Below are 15,892 nucleotides of genomic sequence, written 5' to 3'. Positions count from 1 at the left end.
ATGGGGTTATTATCACAGCAGTATTCTGGAAGATCTTAAATATGTAAGCAAAAAAAACTGCATAAATAAAGATATAAAAGAGCTGGAGAAGTCATCAGTTAAAACTCAGCTGGCTGTCTTTCAGCGTGTGATGCAGGGCCAGTGTCCTGTAGGTTTTAGATGTGTCCTTGATCCAACACAGCTGATTTAAATGATCTTCTCAACGTGTCTTAAAGTTCTCCAGAGGCCTGGTAATGAGCTAATCACTTGATTCAGGTGTGTTGACCCAGGGTGTTAACTAAAACCTGCAGGAAACAGGCCCTGGAGGCCTCGAGTTCCCCACCCCTGTATGCATTCATAGCCTGTTCCTTGTATTTATATATTAAATTAAGTAATGTAATTAACAATCAAATGTTAAAAATGATTAAGCATAAAGATCTTTCATTTTCTTTCCTAATGCTTGATTTCTTTGACAGCGCCCTAAAACAGGATATCAAATAAGTTAATATATCTGTCTATTCATTTATTCATTGTTCAGGTTGAATCTGTGTTTATGAAAAAATAAATATTCAGGCAGATGTTGTGGTGACTTTGTCATAAATCCTGTTACCGTAAACATAATAATGACACACGTCCACTTCCATAATAATTCCGTAATACACACGCCCCCCACTGCCACTACGGTAAACCCCAAGGCACAATAAGCACGGATTGCACACATTGTAAACAATACAACAAGTATTGTTATTTATGGTTATTTATGTGCAACGTCATGAACTTTACTGCAGTAAAATGACTGTTCTCGTAGTACAGAAGAGGATTAGGGCCACTGGAAAAAAAATTCTGACTTTTTTCTCTGAATTCTGAGAAAAAAGTCAGATTTTTTTTTTCCAGTGGCCCTAATCCTCTTCCGTAGTTCTGAGTTTTGGTGCGAGTGCGTTTGCCGTTGTTTAACTTCCAGAGGGGTTGGCCTTCGTTGATTATCTGATGTAATGATAAGTTTCGTTTGTGCCTCGCAGCTTCATTCGCTTCAGTCCCATCATGGCCGAAGTGGACGAGTCTCAGTTTTCTATCATGAGTCTGGAGGATGAGCTGACCTGCAGCATCTGTCTGAGCACCTTTGACTGTCCGGTGACCATCCCCTGCGGACACAACTTCTGCCAGGACTGCCTGCTCGCCACATGGAAGGAGTCGTACAGCTGCCCTCAGTGTCGGACCCTGTTCGCCACCAGACCCGAGCTGAAGAAAAACACGGTCCTCACCGCCGTCGTGGAGACCTTTAAAGTGAGATCGAGCAAGAGCGAAGACAACCTGACTGCAGAGGAGAGCCAAGTGAAGAAAAAGGAGATCATTCGCTGTGATACCTGCATGGAAACAGAGGCGTCGAAGACCTGCCTCACCTGCATGGCGTCTTACTGTGAGGAGCACCTGCGCCCTCACCGGGAAAACCCCATTTTCCGTCCCCACCAGCTGAGCGAGCCTGTCGGGGACCTGTTGGAGCGCATCTGCTCCGACCACCACAAGCTGAAGGAGTTCTTCTGCAGCCAGCATGACCGTCTGATCTGCAGCTTTTGACTTCAACAGGTCCACAAAGGATGCTCCTTCATAAGTCCGGAGGAGCAGAGGAACCTGAAAGAGGTGTGTCTGTTAGTATTCACCTGGCAGTTCCTTATATTCAGGATAATATTAGAGTTTTATGTACAGTTTGTGGTCACAATGAATGAAAATCGGAACTTAATGGTTAATTCTAAAATGTGTCCAAATGCTAGCAGCCAGTAAATTTAGGTTAGACTTGTACTTCATATTAAAGGAGGGGCCTGTCTTTAGCTTTCCCCTTCTCAGGTCATAATCAATGGCTCCTCTAATCAGCATTCCAATGCCAGAAATTACCTTGTACGACGTTTTAGTATCCTTCCTGATATAAGCCGCCTGATATAAGGTCAAAGCGTACAGTAGACATACCGGTCCACCTTTTACATTTTATTAGCTCTCCAAAGAGTGAAATGGACACACTTTACAATGATACTGGTTTACACATTTATGATGGGAAACGGTTATTATTATTATTATTTATGGTCAAAATATGACAATCTTGCATATGAATCAGAATGAATCATTTAGTTGTTGCATAATCCCCACGGGTAAGTCAGTTGATCACACCCTACTGCGTTGTCAGCTTTTAGCAGACAACGCGTTCAAAGTGCGAGCAGGGCTCTATGACAGTAGCACCCCTCCCTGTGTGTTCAGTGGAGTAGAGCGCTGTTCCTCTTTCCATTTGCTCTTGTTGGTTGTCAGCTTAAGGTGGTGCTCAGTCATGTGCTTCACCTGTCTGTAATTTGACATAATAGAAGAAAATGTCACTTTCACACACCGCTCCTCACACAAGAGCAGTTTTTATACATTAAACAGGTTCAAGCCTGTAGTGATTGGCTGTGCAACTGTTTTCAAACTAGGACAAGCTTATTATAGTAAATTCTAAATTCATCCTTGCAGCACTGTTGGTCAAGGTCAAGTTTATTCATGTAGCACATTACCAACAGTCCATGCTGCACAAAGTGCTTAACAATGTAAAATGCCACTAAAATAAATAAAATGCATAACAATGATGCAGGAAAATATGAAAACAACATAAAACTCTTTATCTCCAAGTCTGCAGCCTCCAGCTCAGCCTTCTTGCCTTCTTGTCAGTTCAAACCTTCTCTAAACAATACATCATAGCAGGTCTCACTGCCTTTTATCACAAATTCTCTCCTGACTCTCCTCTTCAACCACCATTCATGCACTCACTTCTTCACCTCACTTGTGCACGGTCTATTGCATTGGATGGTTGATCCCAGGTATTTAACCTCATCTACCTTCATTATCTCCTTATCTTCATTGTCCTTGCATCTTCAAGCATATCTTGGCACGGCTGCTTGGGTTTATTGTTTTCTCTTAGTGTAGTATTGCAAGCCATGGGTCTTTATCAGTAAGATAGCTGCAAAACTGACCATAATTTAGACTTCTGGCTAAGATTGAGAGTTTAAGCAATGACTCTTATGACATGGGATGGTATAAGCAAAGGGCTCCCTGCTGAGAAAACAGTAAAAAGAACAAGTTTTTTTTTACTTCTCAGTAGCTTTTACACTTTGTAAATCCATCCACCAGTCAGAATGGATCCTGTTACAGCAGACACGATAGCCCACTATCTCTGGAATGTGGTTCAATCCTGTCCCCGTGTATTAATGTCCGATCAGAGACATGAGATGATGTCACTGTATCGCAGAACTTTATTTATCGCTGCCACACATTAAGCACACAACCTTGCTGGTGAGTAGAAATGTGCTTCTGAAACTGATGCAAGTAGGAAATAATATAAACATCTCTTTCAATAATTCAGCATCTTTCAGATGAAGTATTACAGTTAAACCACAATAAAATGTAATGTTAACCATGGGATAGAAGCAGATAAGAGCAGGATAGACACAGAATCAGAGCTAACTTGTATTAAATCTCTTGTTTGTGGATCAGCACGGCCCTAGTGGACCCAGGAATTCACTCAAGTGCCGCTCTGAAACATAAAGCTTGTCAGCACAGGTGCACATGTTATCACACTAAATTACAACAGATAAGACTTTCTTGCAATCACTAACTTTACACAATAACAACAATCAGCTTATTCATAGAAATGTAGCATGTGAAGCAATGCTATCACACAAACCAGCATTATGGAGGGTCTCAAGCACCAAAATTATTTTTTTTAAATTATATCTTTATTTGGAATGGACATAGCAATATATGAGAACAGAGTCCTTCCAGGTTTTTCGAGTTAAGTCCAGGAGAGCAAATGTTAAACACAGTGATCGACAGGTGCATATTATCCCCTAATGGATTTCAAAATTAATTAATTAAATGTGTCATTAATGAATTAAAATAGGAAATAATGAATTAAATATGTACGTAATTAATTCAATGTTCATTTCATTTAAAATATTTACTAAATTATTTATTTCCAATATTAATTAGTTAATGAAACAATGAATCACTTAATGATGTATTTAATTAAATTATTTTGGCACTCAACACCCTCCATACTATAGGTGAACACTGATTGACTGCTGGATCATTTCTATTGGACCCTGTGGGGAATCATGCTCCTCCCATGCAGGTAAGGCGTGGGCTGACAGGAGAGCTTTTTAACAGATTCTTTGAAGCCTAGTTCAGTCCTCAGGTTGTATTATTGACACTCCTAGTTTAGGGTAATGGGTCTTTTTCCCCCTCAGCATCTAAACACACGTCTTTATTCAAGGCGTCACTTTCTACAGATAACACTGATCTCATTGTAAATGAAGTTTAACAAGTATGTAAGTGTTACTTGCAATCTTCTGCAGGCCCACTGAGCAGTGTCTGTATGAAATTTGTGCGCTGAAGCTGTTCTGTGTCTGTTCTTATAGTCTGACCTCAGAGACAAGTTGGGTTTGCTGAATGAGAAAATGGAGAAGACTGAAACTGTTGTGTTTCAAATAAATACCATGCAGAGCAAGCTGAAGGTAATTTCCATAGATTACTTGTCATATAATTTAATCAGCGACACATGTGTAAATGCACTGATAAAACCTCATTATTTTCATATTTTATTGTGTCTGTATTTATTCTGCTCCAGGATGGAGCAAACAAAAGAAAGACGGCGCTCGCAGCTGTCTATCAGCAGATGAGGGACATCTTGACTCAAGATGAACGTGAGGCCCAAAATGAGGTGGACCGTGAGCTGGAGCTCGGTCAGATGAAACTTCGGGATCTCATGAAGAAGCTAGATGAAAACTGTAATAAGATGGGGAAAGCCAGAGAAGATATCAACAGGCTGCTGAGTCAATCCCAGTCTATGGCTTTTCTGCAGGTGAGTCAAACATTATCACAGGAATGTGAAGCAGGAAAGAAGAAAAGGGTGGAAAACTTAAACTGAAGAACAAGACAGAGCATTTATGGTACTAGATAAATAATTAGGGATTAAAAATCATGTCACAATAAACAGCGTTCCCTGTCTCTTGTTCCTCACAGGCTTCATTTGAATTGCCCAAAGTTGTAAAGATTGAGCCTAAAGTGCCTCCAATCAATCTGGACTCCAAGAAGATGATAGCGATGCAGAGCTTTGCGGCAGCCCTGAGGGAGACTCTGATGGAGATGCTTAAACAGCCCACTGAGGCCAGATTACTATTATTTAAAGCAGGTCTGTGTGCAGGCATGCATTAGCAGGTTTTGTTCAAATTTTGTTGCAGAAATTAACACTAGCACTGGTGCAATTTGGTGAGTTTGTGTCATGTTTAATATGTTGGCAATCAAAGGAAAGATTGAAGACTTTGTGATAAAGGGTTATGATTTTTTTTCTTCAAGGATCCGAAATCTAGTCCTCCCTCTCCTCAGTCACCTCCTCCAGCTAATCCAGGTGACACAGACATTCCCAGGCCAGCCAAGAGATGTAATCTCCTCAGCATGTCCTGGGTCTGCCCCGGGGCCTCCCTCTGCTGGGACATGCCCAAAACACCTCACCCAACAGGCATCCTTGCCAAATACTATGGAGGTGCAAAACATGGTCCATTCAGGACATCCATATTTTCAAACATGGTGTTCGTTATGGACAAACTGATTTGCAAAGAGGTCCAATAACAGAACACCACTCAGGTTCAGGAGGGTGGGCCCATGTAGCTTTTTGGGCTGCACCTGGAAAGGCCCAATGGCCCAGCCAGCAGCCACTCTCTGTCAAGCTCCCTCTCAGGGCTGCCTCCCAGGTGGGGCCCCAGTAACCATACACTGGGCAGGGTACACTAGTCCCACGAACAAGAAGTAAAGTGCTGTTTAAATGCAACCGTTTACCCTCCACAGGTCAAACTGCAGCTCCTGTCTCAGGACCAGCAAGACCTGAAAGTACCGGAGCTCAGCCAGAGTTGGGTATGTTCTTCTCAGGAAAGAAAGTCATTTAAATGCAACACATGCAACAAATAAAAAATTAAAAAAATTAAAGAATAAAATGCTTCTAATCTTTTTTTTTTTAATGCTTTTTCAGAAGTGGAGTGCTCTCCTGCTCAGCCCAGACTCCGCGAGTCCAACAGTCCAGGTCCTCAAGCCCAAACAGCCAAAAAGAAAAGAACTCGAAGTAAGGAACATGTGATTTTTATTTTTTTTAATGAACCAATAGATAGCACACAGTCCCTCGACAGTTTGTTTCCAGGACTTCTAATAGAGGATGACACCATATACAGAATCCAAGTCAAACGTTTTGGTGGTGGTCGGTTCTAGAAGCAAGTCTATTTTAAAGCCCTGCACAAAATAAACTGGGAGAGATCCATTATTGTAATTTTAATGTCATCAGGACATAAAAACTGCATAAACCCAAAGAAAGGTTTAAAAAGCTTTTTTCCTCTGCTTGTGCAGCTGTGCGCAAACATCTGTTATGACTCTGTTCACAGTGACGATGTGAAGAATTGTTTCAGTGCCATATCTTTTCCTGTGTCACATCTGTGTCAATTCTTACTGGTAATGAACTCTGTTTTTCCACACACAGTCCTGATGAAGATGTAATAATGAACCTATATAATAAATATGGAGAATGTCGGGTCTTCCCTGCCAGTGTTTAGATTGATTTATGCATATTCAGTGTTATAAATACTTCACTGCCTTTCTCTACTTTCTAGAAACCAAAACAAAGCCTAATGAGTCCACTGGCATTATGGGAATTAAGAAAAACGCCCGTTCAATGGAAAACCTGCTGGAGTATGGAGTGAAAGAGGAACCCAGAGACTGTTCTCCTGCAGCTGAACCTAATCAGAAACCAGGTAGACAGACATCAGATTTGAGCACTGTATGCTGAGTTGCTAATGTAGTCCCAGCACCACAAACAGACTTTAGAACAGGTGCCATTCATCTTCTGTTATCTCTGAGCTTGATGACAAACTTGGTCTATGTCTTTATTTCACTTATTGCAACTCTGACAGCTGTGTGGAAAGCAAACAAAATCATCACTATCACCATGTAAATACACCCCAACTTGGCACAAGCTACAATTCCAGTTTTACAGTAACCATGTCCATTTTCCAATATGGCAACACAAATGATTTACTTTTTTGTCTTTAATTGTAGAAGCTCCAGATATTCCCCCAGACATAAGCACAGCTGAAAAGAGAGGTGAACTTCTGAAATGTAAGTGTAGCAGGCATCATCCGCTCATGCAGCAACAGCAGCCGTGTCTGTTTGTTTTTTAAAATAAAATGGTCTTTCCTTTTATCCCTTTCAGACGCCACAGAACTCACTTTCGATCCAAGCACCGCCCATAAACGCATCGCGCTGACCGAGAACTTCACTAAGGCCTCCGTGTCAGACGAGCACATAAACTACCCCGACTGCCCCGGACGCTTTGCTGTCTGCTCCCAGGTGCTCGCCTCCAAGGGTTTCTCTACGGGACGCCATTACTGGGAAGTGCGACTGACCAACATTAACTTCATTGGCATAGGCTTGGCTTACAACAGCATCGACCGCAAAGGCCCCACCAGTCGACTGGGCCGCAACGTCCAGTCCTGGTGTGTCGAGTGGCTTGATGTCGGCCTGTCAGTCTGGCATAACAGCAGCGAGACCGTGCTTGCTAATCCAAATCCAAAGCGTGTCGGCGTGCTGTTGGATTGTGAGGCCGGCACCGCTACGTTCTATCGCGTGGCAGAGAGGGCGTATCCCTTCCACACTATCAAGTTCCCTTACCCTGCCTTTTTAGAGGCTATCTATCCAGCCTTCTGGATTTTCTCAAATGGCTCCTCCATTACCTTTTGCAAAATGCAACAATGAATACCATACACAGTCAGATGGTGCGATTGTTGCTATAATTAAAGGTGTCCTATGGTGTTTCAGTTTTCAGTTTTTCAGTTTACTAAGCAACCAAAAGCTATTGTAGCCATATTTCCTCCTGAAGTAAAAACAAAAAATAAGTAATTTATTTTAATAATCCAGTTTATCAAAAAAAAAAAAAAAAAAAAGGCCTGGTAAATGGCCTGTATTTATATAGCGCTTTACTAGTCCCTAAGGACCCCAAAGCGCTTTACACATTCAGTCATCCACACATTCACACACTGGTGATGGCAGCTACATTGTAGCCACAGCCACCCTGGGGCGCACTGACAGAGGCGAGGCTACCGGACACTGGCGCCACCGGGCCCTCTCACCACCACCAGTAGGCAACGGGTGAAGTGTCTTGCCCAAGGACGCAACGACCGAGGCTGTCTAAGCCGGGGCTCGAACCGGCAACCTTCCGATTACAAGACGAACTCCCAACTCTGGAGCCACAATCGCCCACAAAATATTAACTGCTTTGCGCATAATTTATATCCATTGTTACCGGACAGCGTTCTTATTCACTGTTTATCCAGGTGCAGGTCTTGGCTGGCACATTTGTTGGCTCCATTAACTCTATCAGTGGAAAACCATGAAACCTTACAGATCACATGCAAAACATGTAGTAATGTGCTAATATTGGTCAAAATCTCCTGCTTCTTAAGCACTGGTCATCGATTCTGCATCAGATTAAGATCTGGTGTTGAATCCAAAATAGTGATTTGATCACTTTGAACCACTTATGACACAGTGACCCATCATGCACTGGTCATCACCAAATTGCTTCCAGATCTATGAAGTCACGAGGATGTTTTATCGTATGGTCAGTGCACGTGTAACACTATAAATACTGTGTTGTTGTTTAAATTTGACTTCTTTTCCAATAAAACTCTTTAAAATGCTTATGATTGCGCCTCGCTATATAATAGAAACATGTCAAATAATAAATAAACAAATAGTGTGAATAAAGATTGAAGCAAAGGGGTTTCGAGTTTTGTGTAAATTCATTATTCTTTCTTTTGCATTAGGAAGATGATTTGACAGTCTGGTCTTTTGAGGGTCTCTGAGATTTTTTACTTCATGGTGTTTTGTTTTGCTATTAGGTTTCTTTCATGGCTTTGTCTCGTCCCCATGTTTTGTCCCTCACTCCCCCCCTCTCTGTGTCTCCGTCATGTCTGTCTTCGGTCTGCCTTACCAGTTTCCATTTCCTTCGCGTCTCATCCCTTGTCTCCCCAGTCTGTCACTTGCTTCCATGTCTGTTAGTCCCCTTTCCTAATGTCAAGCTTATGTGTCCTTTTCTGGGTCTCGATGTGCGTGTTACTTCCTGTTTTATTTTGCGGGTTAGCTGGATCTGAGTAACAGAACAGGGGAAGCAAAACTTTGCTTCCCCTGTTCTGTTACTCAGATCCAGCTGTGTCACGTCGTTGTCTCCCTGGCTGTGCGTGCTCCTTGTGTCTAAGTGTTCACTGCTGTTTCCAGGTCACCATGTTTCTTGATTTCTGTTCTGTCAGAGTTTCAGCTTTAGTGCAAAGGTTTAAAAATGGTATTAACTGTTTAGGAATTAGACCTATTTTTGTACAATAAAACCCATTTTTAGAGGCTCTGTGATAACTGGACAAACTAACATGATTTTTACTATCAAGTGTTTTGAAGGAAGGAAGGTTCAGGGCTTAAGCAATCAGCATCATGGGCTCATCCGGTTAGAATAAGAATAAGCAGTCATCTAATTATTCTCAGGGTTTTCCTTTTATTCTCCAAATCAATAAGGCAAAGAAGGAAGGAAAGAAAGACACACATGGACTGCTCTCTAAAAAGGACATAAAGTACGATTTAAGTAACTCAAAATGATACATGAACTCAGGAGACTCAAAGAGAAACTCACCTCAGCTGCCGCCCCATGTGGGAGTGAAGAAAGAGTGAGGGGTAGGTGAGTGCAGTCCTTATATAACGAGTGACAGGTGAGTGCAATTAAGGCCAAGCACCACACCCAATCAAAGGTGAGGAAAAGAAACAAGGTGCATCTGGTGAAGTGAATGTGCTGAAAGGTGAGCCTTTACAACAGCCGCCCCCATATTTCTCAGTAGAAATATGTTCAAAGGATTAGAGATGCTCTTTTTCACAAAGCGGGGGCAGAGGAATCAGACATGCTACAGGTCTAATATAGGTTCAGGGGGTTGACCTAGAGATCGACAATGCAGGCTAGACAGTTCAGGGGGCCGACCATGTAACCAGCGGTGACGGCAAAGCAGGTCCAAATGCCAACCGCGTGGGATGCAGCGGCAGGCCCAGACCTGCAGACCGTTGGGCAGTTTTGCAGGTGCTGGGGGCAATGTACGGGGCTTGGCAGAGGCAGGACCAGGTGATGCAGGAGCAGGCAGCGCCCTGACCACTGGCGGAATGGCAGCCACAGGCGGTGGAACTGGTGATAGTGGCACTGCCGGTGACGACATAGGTACTGCTGATGGTAGAGTATGAGGTGGCTGAATGAATTCAGAGCCATCAGCGGACACAAGGATGTGCTGGAGCGGTTCTCCTGAACCTGAACTGGAAGATGTGAATAAACATTGGGCATGCGTGGAACTGCTCTGGGGTTGGAAGTCTGTGATTGGACCTTGGAGTGTCCATCCTAAGTGGGTTTTGACTGCTGCAGGAGATCCAAATGGTCCATGTCTAACTGGTGCAATAGGCGTAATAAGGTGGGTATGATCAGAGCCTATGAGCAGTAGTGGAACTGCTTTGTTAATGAAGGTTAATGGGATACCTTGAAGATGCTTGTATCTCCGTTGAAGAGAGGATACGGGGTAGGTGTGGTCTGAAAGTGCTAAGTGACTTGTAGCGAAGGCATTGTTAATTGTGTAAGTTTTCTCTGGATGTGCGATGGGAGAAATCTGGAAACTTACACAAGAACCTTGAATGGTTTCAACTTCTTGATGGACAGTTCTGAGTGATAATTTTTCAGCTTTCCCAGTTAGGTGGAGATGCTTAGCTGCAGATGTCAGAAGCATGGTACGTTGGGAGCCATCGTCAAGTATTGCATATGTTTCCAGGGTTCTTTTGCCATTACGCAGGAGCACTTTCACAACCTTTAAAAGGACACTAGGGCGATCGCTAGGTCTATCAAAGTACAGTGTCCTCACTACAGGATTAGTTTCAGTTCTAGGTCTCTGATTCACCTCACATAGGATCTGTAGATGTCTTTCCATGCAGGTGGCACATGCTTTCCTCAGATCACACTTCGCAGCCTGATGAGTTCTAGCACAACGCCAGCACCGTTTGTTTCTCCTTATCCAGTTTATTTTCTCATCCTTTGTCTTGTTAATGAACTCGGGGCACTTGCTAATGTGGTGTTCAGGTGAGCAGCAATATGCACATCTTGCCTTAGTCATTATGATGGGTTGTGCTGCCTGTACAGGATCGGATGCATTTGTCCCATGTAATATTGTTGTGAGTGGAGAGGTGTACTTATGGGCAGGTCGTGGCTGGTTAAAGGATGAAACAGGACTGTCCTTTCTTGGTTGACACTTGAATTCAATTTGCAACCAGGATGAGAACAAAGGTAAGTCATACATCGTATCTCCTTGTTCCCTGTAAATATGCCGTTTGAAGCGACTGGAATGCTCTGCGGGCAACTTTTCAAGTAGGCGATCGACATGGGAGCCACAATTTAGTTCTGTCCGTCCTTGATCACCCATAGTGCTAAGCAAACCAACTAAAGCTTGTACACGAAGAGCAAAATTATCCAGAGTCCGACCATCACCTGCTCTGATAGGAGGAAGCTCCAGTATATTCCGTAGTTCTTTCAATGCTAGCTGTCTTGGTTGCCCATAACGCTCATCAAGAGCTTTGATGGCTTGAGTGTATGGGTCAGGAGCATAGGAAAAGGAAATAGCTAACCGTTTAGCTTGGTCTACTTTCAGATGATCAAGAAGGACATGATATTTGAAATGCTCTGTGTCATGAGGGTCAAGCAGGTTAGTAAGGGCCATTCGTAACAGCCTATACTGGATTTCATCTTCTCTGGTAAGGTCTGGGAAAGAAGGACCCTCAAGTTTATACACATGTGTTCTAGTGCTAACAGGGTGACTAGAACTAGCAGTAATGGGTACTGAAGGGTTTTGTGCATGCAAACCATCAGATGTAGCTGGTTGCTGCTTTACAGGAGGGTGCTGCCTTGGTTCCGGAATGCAAACGAGAGGTTGAGCAGGGTCTTCATCTAGAGGAACAGCAGGTTGAACACATGAAATCTGGTGGGGACCTTGCAGTGGTGTGGCCAGGAAATTAAAAGGAGTCTCATCTGGTGTAGGAAAAACTGGTCTAGGCAAACCACTTGAAGGAACTGCAGCATCTAATATTGTTGAATTAGGGAAAGAAGGGCTAGCAGCCAGAACTGCACCAGAGTGACGGCTAACCTGGGGGGGCTGAGAGTGTGATTGACATGTTGCTGGATCAATCACTGGGAACTGCTCATGTTGCTGATGTGTTTGGGGAATTGCTTGTAAACCGCAAACAGAGGATTTGCTTTCATCAGAGACAGTGTGAATTGAAGATCTGGAGGAACTGTGAGAATGGGGAGGAGATAACTGAATCATGAATTGCCTAATCTCCCTCATTGTCATCAGGAGTTCCCTCATCACCTCATCTTGATTGGTGGGTAAAGGAGCAGGGGATGTCTCTGGTTGTCTTTCTGACTCTCCGACAGGATCCTGCAGCCCATGTGTGTCTTTGTCACTATGTTGGCATTCTGTTTGACTCTCTGTCTTACATGTAGCTCTTCTAGCTCCAGGATACTGAACGTCATACTGCTGCAGGTAGGCAGGAGGTCGACTATCACGAATGGATCTTCTCAAACCTTCAGTCAATGGCTGCTTTGAATCCATGACGCTAATACCACTCCGGCTCGGAGGACCATGTTTTGAAGGAAGGAAGGTTCAGGGCTTAAGCAATCAGCATCATGGGCTCTGTAGCAGTCCCTCGGACCAAGGAAGAAATAGAGAGAGCCTCGACGGGTGCAGTAATTTTTACTTTGAGATTCATTCAGAATCTAACAGTGCTGAGGTGCACCAATGCACCGTGAAAACTAAACAGAAACACAAAATACATTTTCTTAGACGCTTATTACAAATATGAACTCAAATAATGCAGAAAATACAACAAAATATCAGTTAAGCAAACAAATACAACTTAAAACATGTACCTCGCTCCGCATTCCAAGGGCTGCAAATTGTTAATTTTGCTAGAGTCCGGTATCACGCTGCTTCATGCTTCATTGAGAGCTGCCTACTGGGACATGTGCGCCACAAAAACCGGTCTGAGCTGGAAGTGCAGCTTGCCGCTAACTAAACAACAGAGCCCTCTACTGGACACTACGCGTAGCTGTTCAGGCTTAGATCAATAAACAAAACTGGACATTTACACTCCCACCAAATCATGTATAACAAACAACATTCTTTACATGATTTCCAGCTTTAACATATGGACATTACTACAAGAACGAACACAATTTCAAATACATCATCAATAAACTTTCGCAAAATACGCCTGATGTGAAAGTATTGATTGAAACATCAATTAGTTATTTTCTAATAGAACTACAAGCTTTTGAACAGGTCGCTCAACTACGTGAGGTTTGTGTGCTGTTCTCTGCTTCTTTATTAAGCCTCGATCGCCAACTTGAAGCTTGACTCTGCGGACCAAACCGTCATCTTCTTCTGGTGCTTCAACCACTCGAGCCAGTTGCCACTGATTTCTGGGAAGCATGTCTTCTTTGATAATGACTATGTCATTGACTTTAAGATTTCGACGTGGTAGGTGCCATTTCTGTCTCATAGATATGTTCAGAAGGTACTCTCTTTTCCATCTACTCCAAAACTGCTCAGTGAGATACTGGACTCTGCGCCAACGTTTCCTTGCATATAAGTCCTCTTTCACAAACTTTCCTGGTGGAGGCAGTGCAACCTTTGATTTCATCAATATGAGGTGATTTGGAGTTAGAGGTTCAGGAGATTTAGGATCATTGATTCCATCAACGCTCAGTGGTCGACCATTAACTATAAACATCGCCTCATAGAATAGAGTTCTTAGAGAGCTGTCATCCAGCCTGCCTTGGCATTGAGCAATGGTGGCATTGAGAACATTGCGGATGGTTCGAATCTGTCGTTCCCACACACCTCCGGCATGGCTAGCAGATGGGGCATTGAAGACGAACTCACACTGTTTATTGGCAAGGAATGCTTCTAAGGCATCCATGTCACATTGTTTAAGAGACTCTCTTAGCTCATTTTTGGCTCCAATAAAGTTTGTACCCTGGTCACTGTACAACTTACAAACAGCTCCTCTTAAGCTGATGAAACATCTCAGAGCGTTGATGAAAGAGTCAGTAGAAAGATCCTCAAGCATCTCAATGTGGACTGCACGTGAGGAAAGACATGTAAAGAGGAGTCCGTATCTTTTATGCTCTTTGCGACCTTGTTTTGTGACAAATGGTCCGAAACAGTCCATTCCACAATACATGAAAGGATCTGAGATTTCAACTCGTTCCTTTGGAAGTTCAGACATGCGTTGTTCTTCTGGTGAACGTCTTAGTTTTCGACATTGAACACATTTACTTATTAGTTTTGCAACTTCCTTGCTCCCACCAATCACCCAAAATCCGTTCGATCTGATTTCCATGAGAGTTTGGCTTCTACCTTGATGACAAATCTGTGCATGAAAATGAGCAATGATCAACTTTGTAATGTGATGGTCTTTCGGGAGGATGATGGGGTGCTTAAGTCCCTGACAGAGTGTTGACTTCTTCAGTCTTCCTCCAACACGGAGAAGTCCTTGATCTAGTACTGGATCTACTCCAAACAGGGGACTTGAACTCGGAAGGTTATCTCCCACCTTCAACACTTCCATCTCTTGAGAAAAGGCCTGCTGCTGAAGGAGCTTTATTACTGTGTCAGCAGCTGTTTTCCGTTCATCTACTGTTACAAAGTTTCCATACTGGGCTTTGCCGGATCTCAATCTTTTTATCCTTGCAACCACTTTAAGGAGCATTGACCAGCTTGAAAACCTTGACAAACGGCTGAGGATATTGTCTTGTTCATTTGTTTGAGTTGTGAGAGCTTTGACTGCTTTGACTTCTGGATCCCCTACTAACAACACAGCTGAGGGGCTGGGTGCATATGAAATGTCATGTTCCCACAGAAACTTTGGACCAGACAACCAACATGTTGACATGATTTCTGATGCACTGAGCCCTCTAGAGGCGTAATCTGCAGGATTCTGAGCTGTGTCAATGTAGTGCCACTGTTTGGGATCTGTAGTTTGCCTAATTAACTGAACACGGTTGGCAACGAAGACGTGGAACCGTCGTGCCTCATTGTTAATATAGGCTAAGACTACTTGGGAGTCAGTCCAAAAGAACTCTTCATTAATGCACATCTGAAGCTCTGCTTTTAGCATGCTGCTCATTCTGGCTGATGTGACTGCGGCTGAGAGTTCTAATCGTGGGATACTTGTCACCTTGGTAGGTGCGACTCTTGCCTTAGCCATAACAAGACTACAGTGGACCTTCTCGTTGCTGAGGTACCTAATATAGGAGCATGCACCATATCCTAAATCACTAGCATCACAAAAGTGGTGCAGTTCCACCTTTACAATGTCTGTTAGTTCTGGTGGGTGGTAACATCTAGGCACTGCAACCGATTTTAGTCTTTCCAACCCATCTTTCCAGTCCTCCCACCGTGAACGTAAGTTGTCAGGAAGGGGGTCATCCCATTCAATGCCTCTGCGACACAGTTCCTGTAGGATACCTTTGCCTCTTAAGGTGAAGGGAGCTACGAACCCTAGTGGGTCGTACAGGGATGAGATCACTGACAGTATGCTCCGGCGAGTAGGAGGTTGGTCCTTAGTGTTTATTTTGAAACTGAAAGTGTCATTTTTGATTGACCACTGGATGCCGAGCACATGGCCTTCAGCTGTTGTGTCAGGTTTGAAATCGAGCGGTTCTGTGGTGTCTGCTCTGTCTGAGGGTTCCAGCTGGGAAAGCGCATCACTTTGGTTTGAGTTGAACTTGTGC

General features: G+C 43.4%; 1 protein-coding gene across 3 annotated transcripts; it reads left to right on the top strand.

The window, feature by feature from the left end:
• Positions 1 to 934: 934 nt before the first annotated feature.
• Positions 935 to 8,815, top strand: LOC146573282 (E3 ubiquitin/ISG15 ligase TRIM25-like). 3 transcript variants are annotated; one of them, XM_085277986.1, is made up of 10 exons: positions 935 to 1,617; positions 4,059 to 4,126; positions 4,413 to 4,508; positions 4,622 to 4,855; positions 5,017 to 5,185; positions 5,839 to 5,904; positions 6,020 to 6,109; positions 6,648 to 6,788; positions 7,093 to 7,152; positions 7,247 to 8,815. In XM_085277986.1, the coding sequence occupies exons 2-10, from the start codon at positions 4,121 to 4,123 to the stop codon at positions 7,786 to 7,788; spliced, it is 1,404 nt and encodes a 467-aa protein (XP_085134112.1). In that variant the 5' UTR covers positions 935 to 1,617; positions 4,059 to 4,120; the 3' UTR covers positions 7,789 to 8,815. The 3 variants fall into 3 exon arrangements, with proteins under 3 accessions (XP_085134112.1, XP_085134114.1, XP_085134113.1); XM_085277988.1 differs by lacking the exon at positions 4,059 to 4,126; XM_085277987.1 differs by lacking the exon at positions 935 to 1,617 and having other exon boundaries at positions 1,632 to 4,126.
• Positions 8,816 to 15,892: the final 7,077 nt, after the last annotated feature.

This window comes from Mchenga conophoros, linkage group LG6, assembly GCF_057382185.1.
Source record: "Mchenga conophoros isolate Kocher_MC1m ecotype Shallow Benthic linkage group LG6, M_conophoros_male_GT1.1, whole genome shotgun sequence".
NCBI classification, from domain to species: domain Eukaryota; kingdom Metazoa; phylum Chordata; class Actinopteri; order Cichliformes; family Cichlidae; genus Mchenga; species Mchenga conophoros.
The sequence above is the reverse complement of the archived record's forward strand: the minus strand, read 5'-3'. Positions and strand labels throughout refer to the sequence as shown.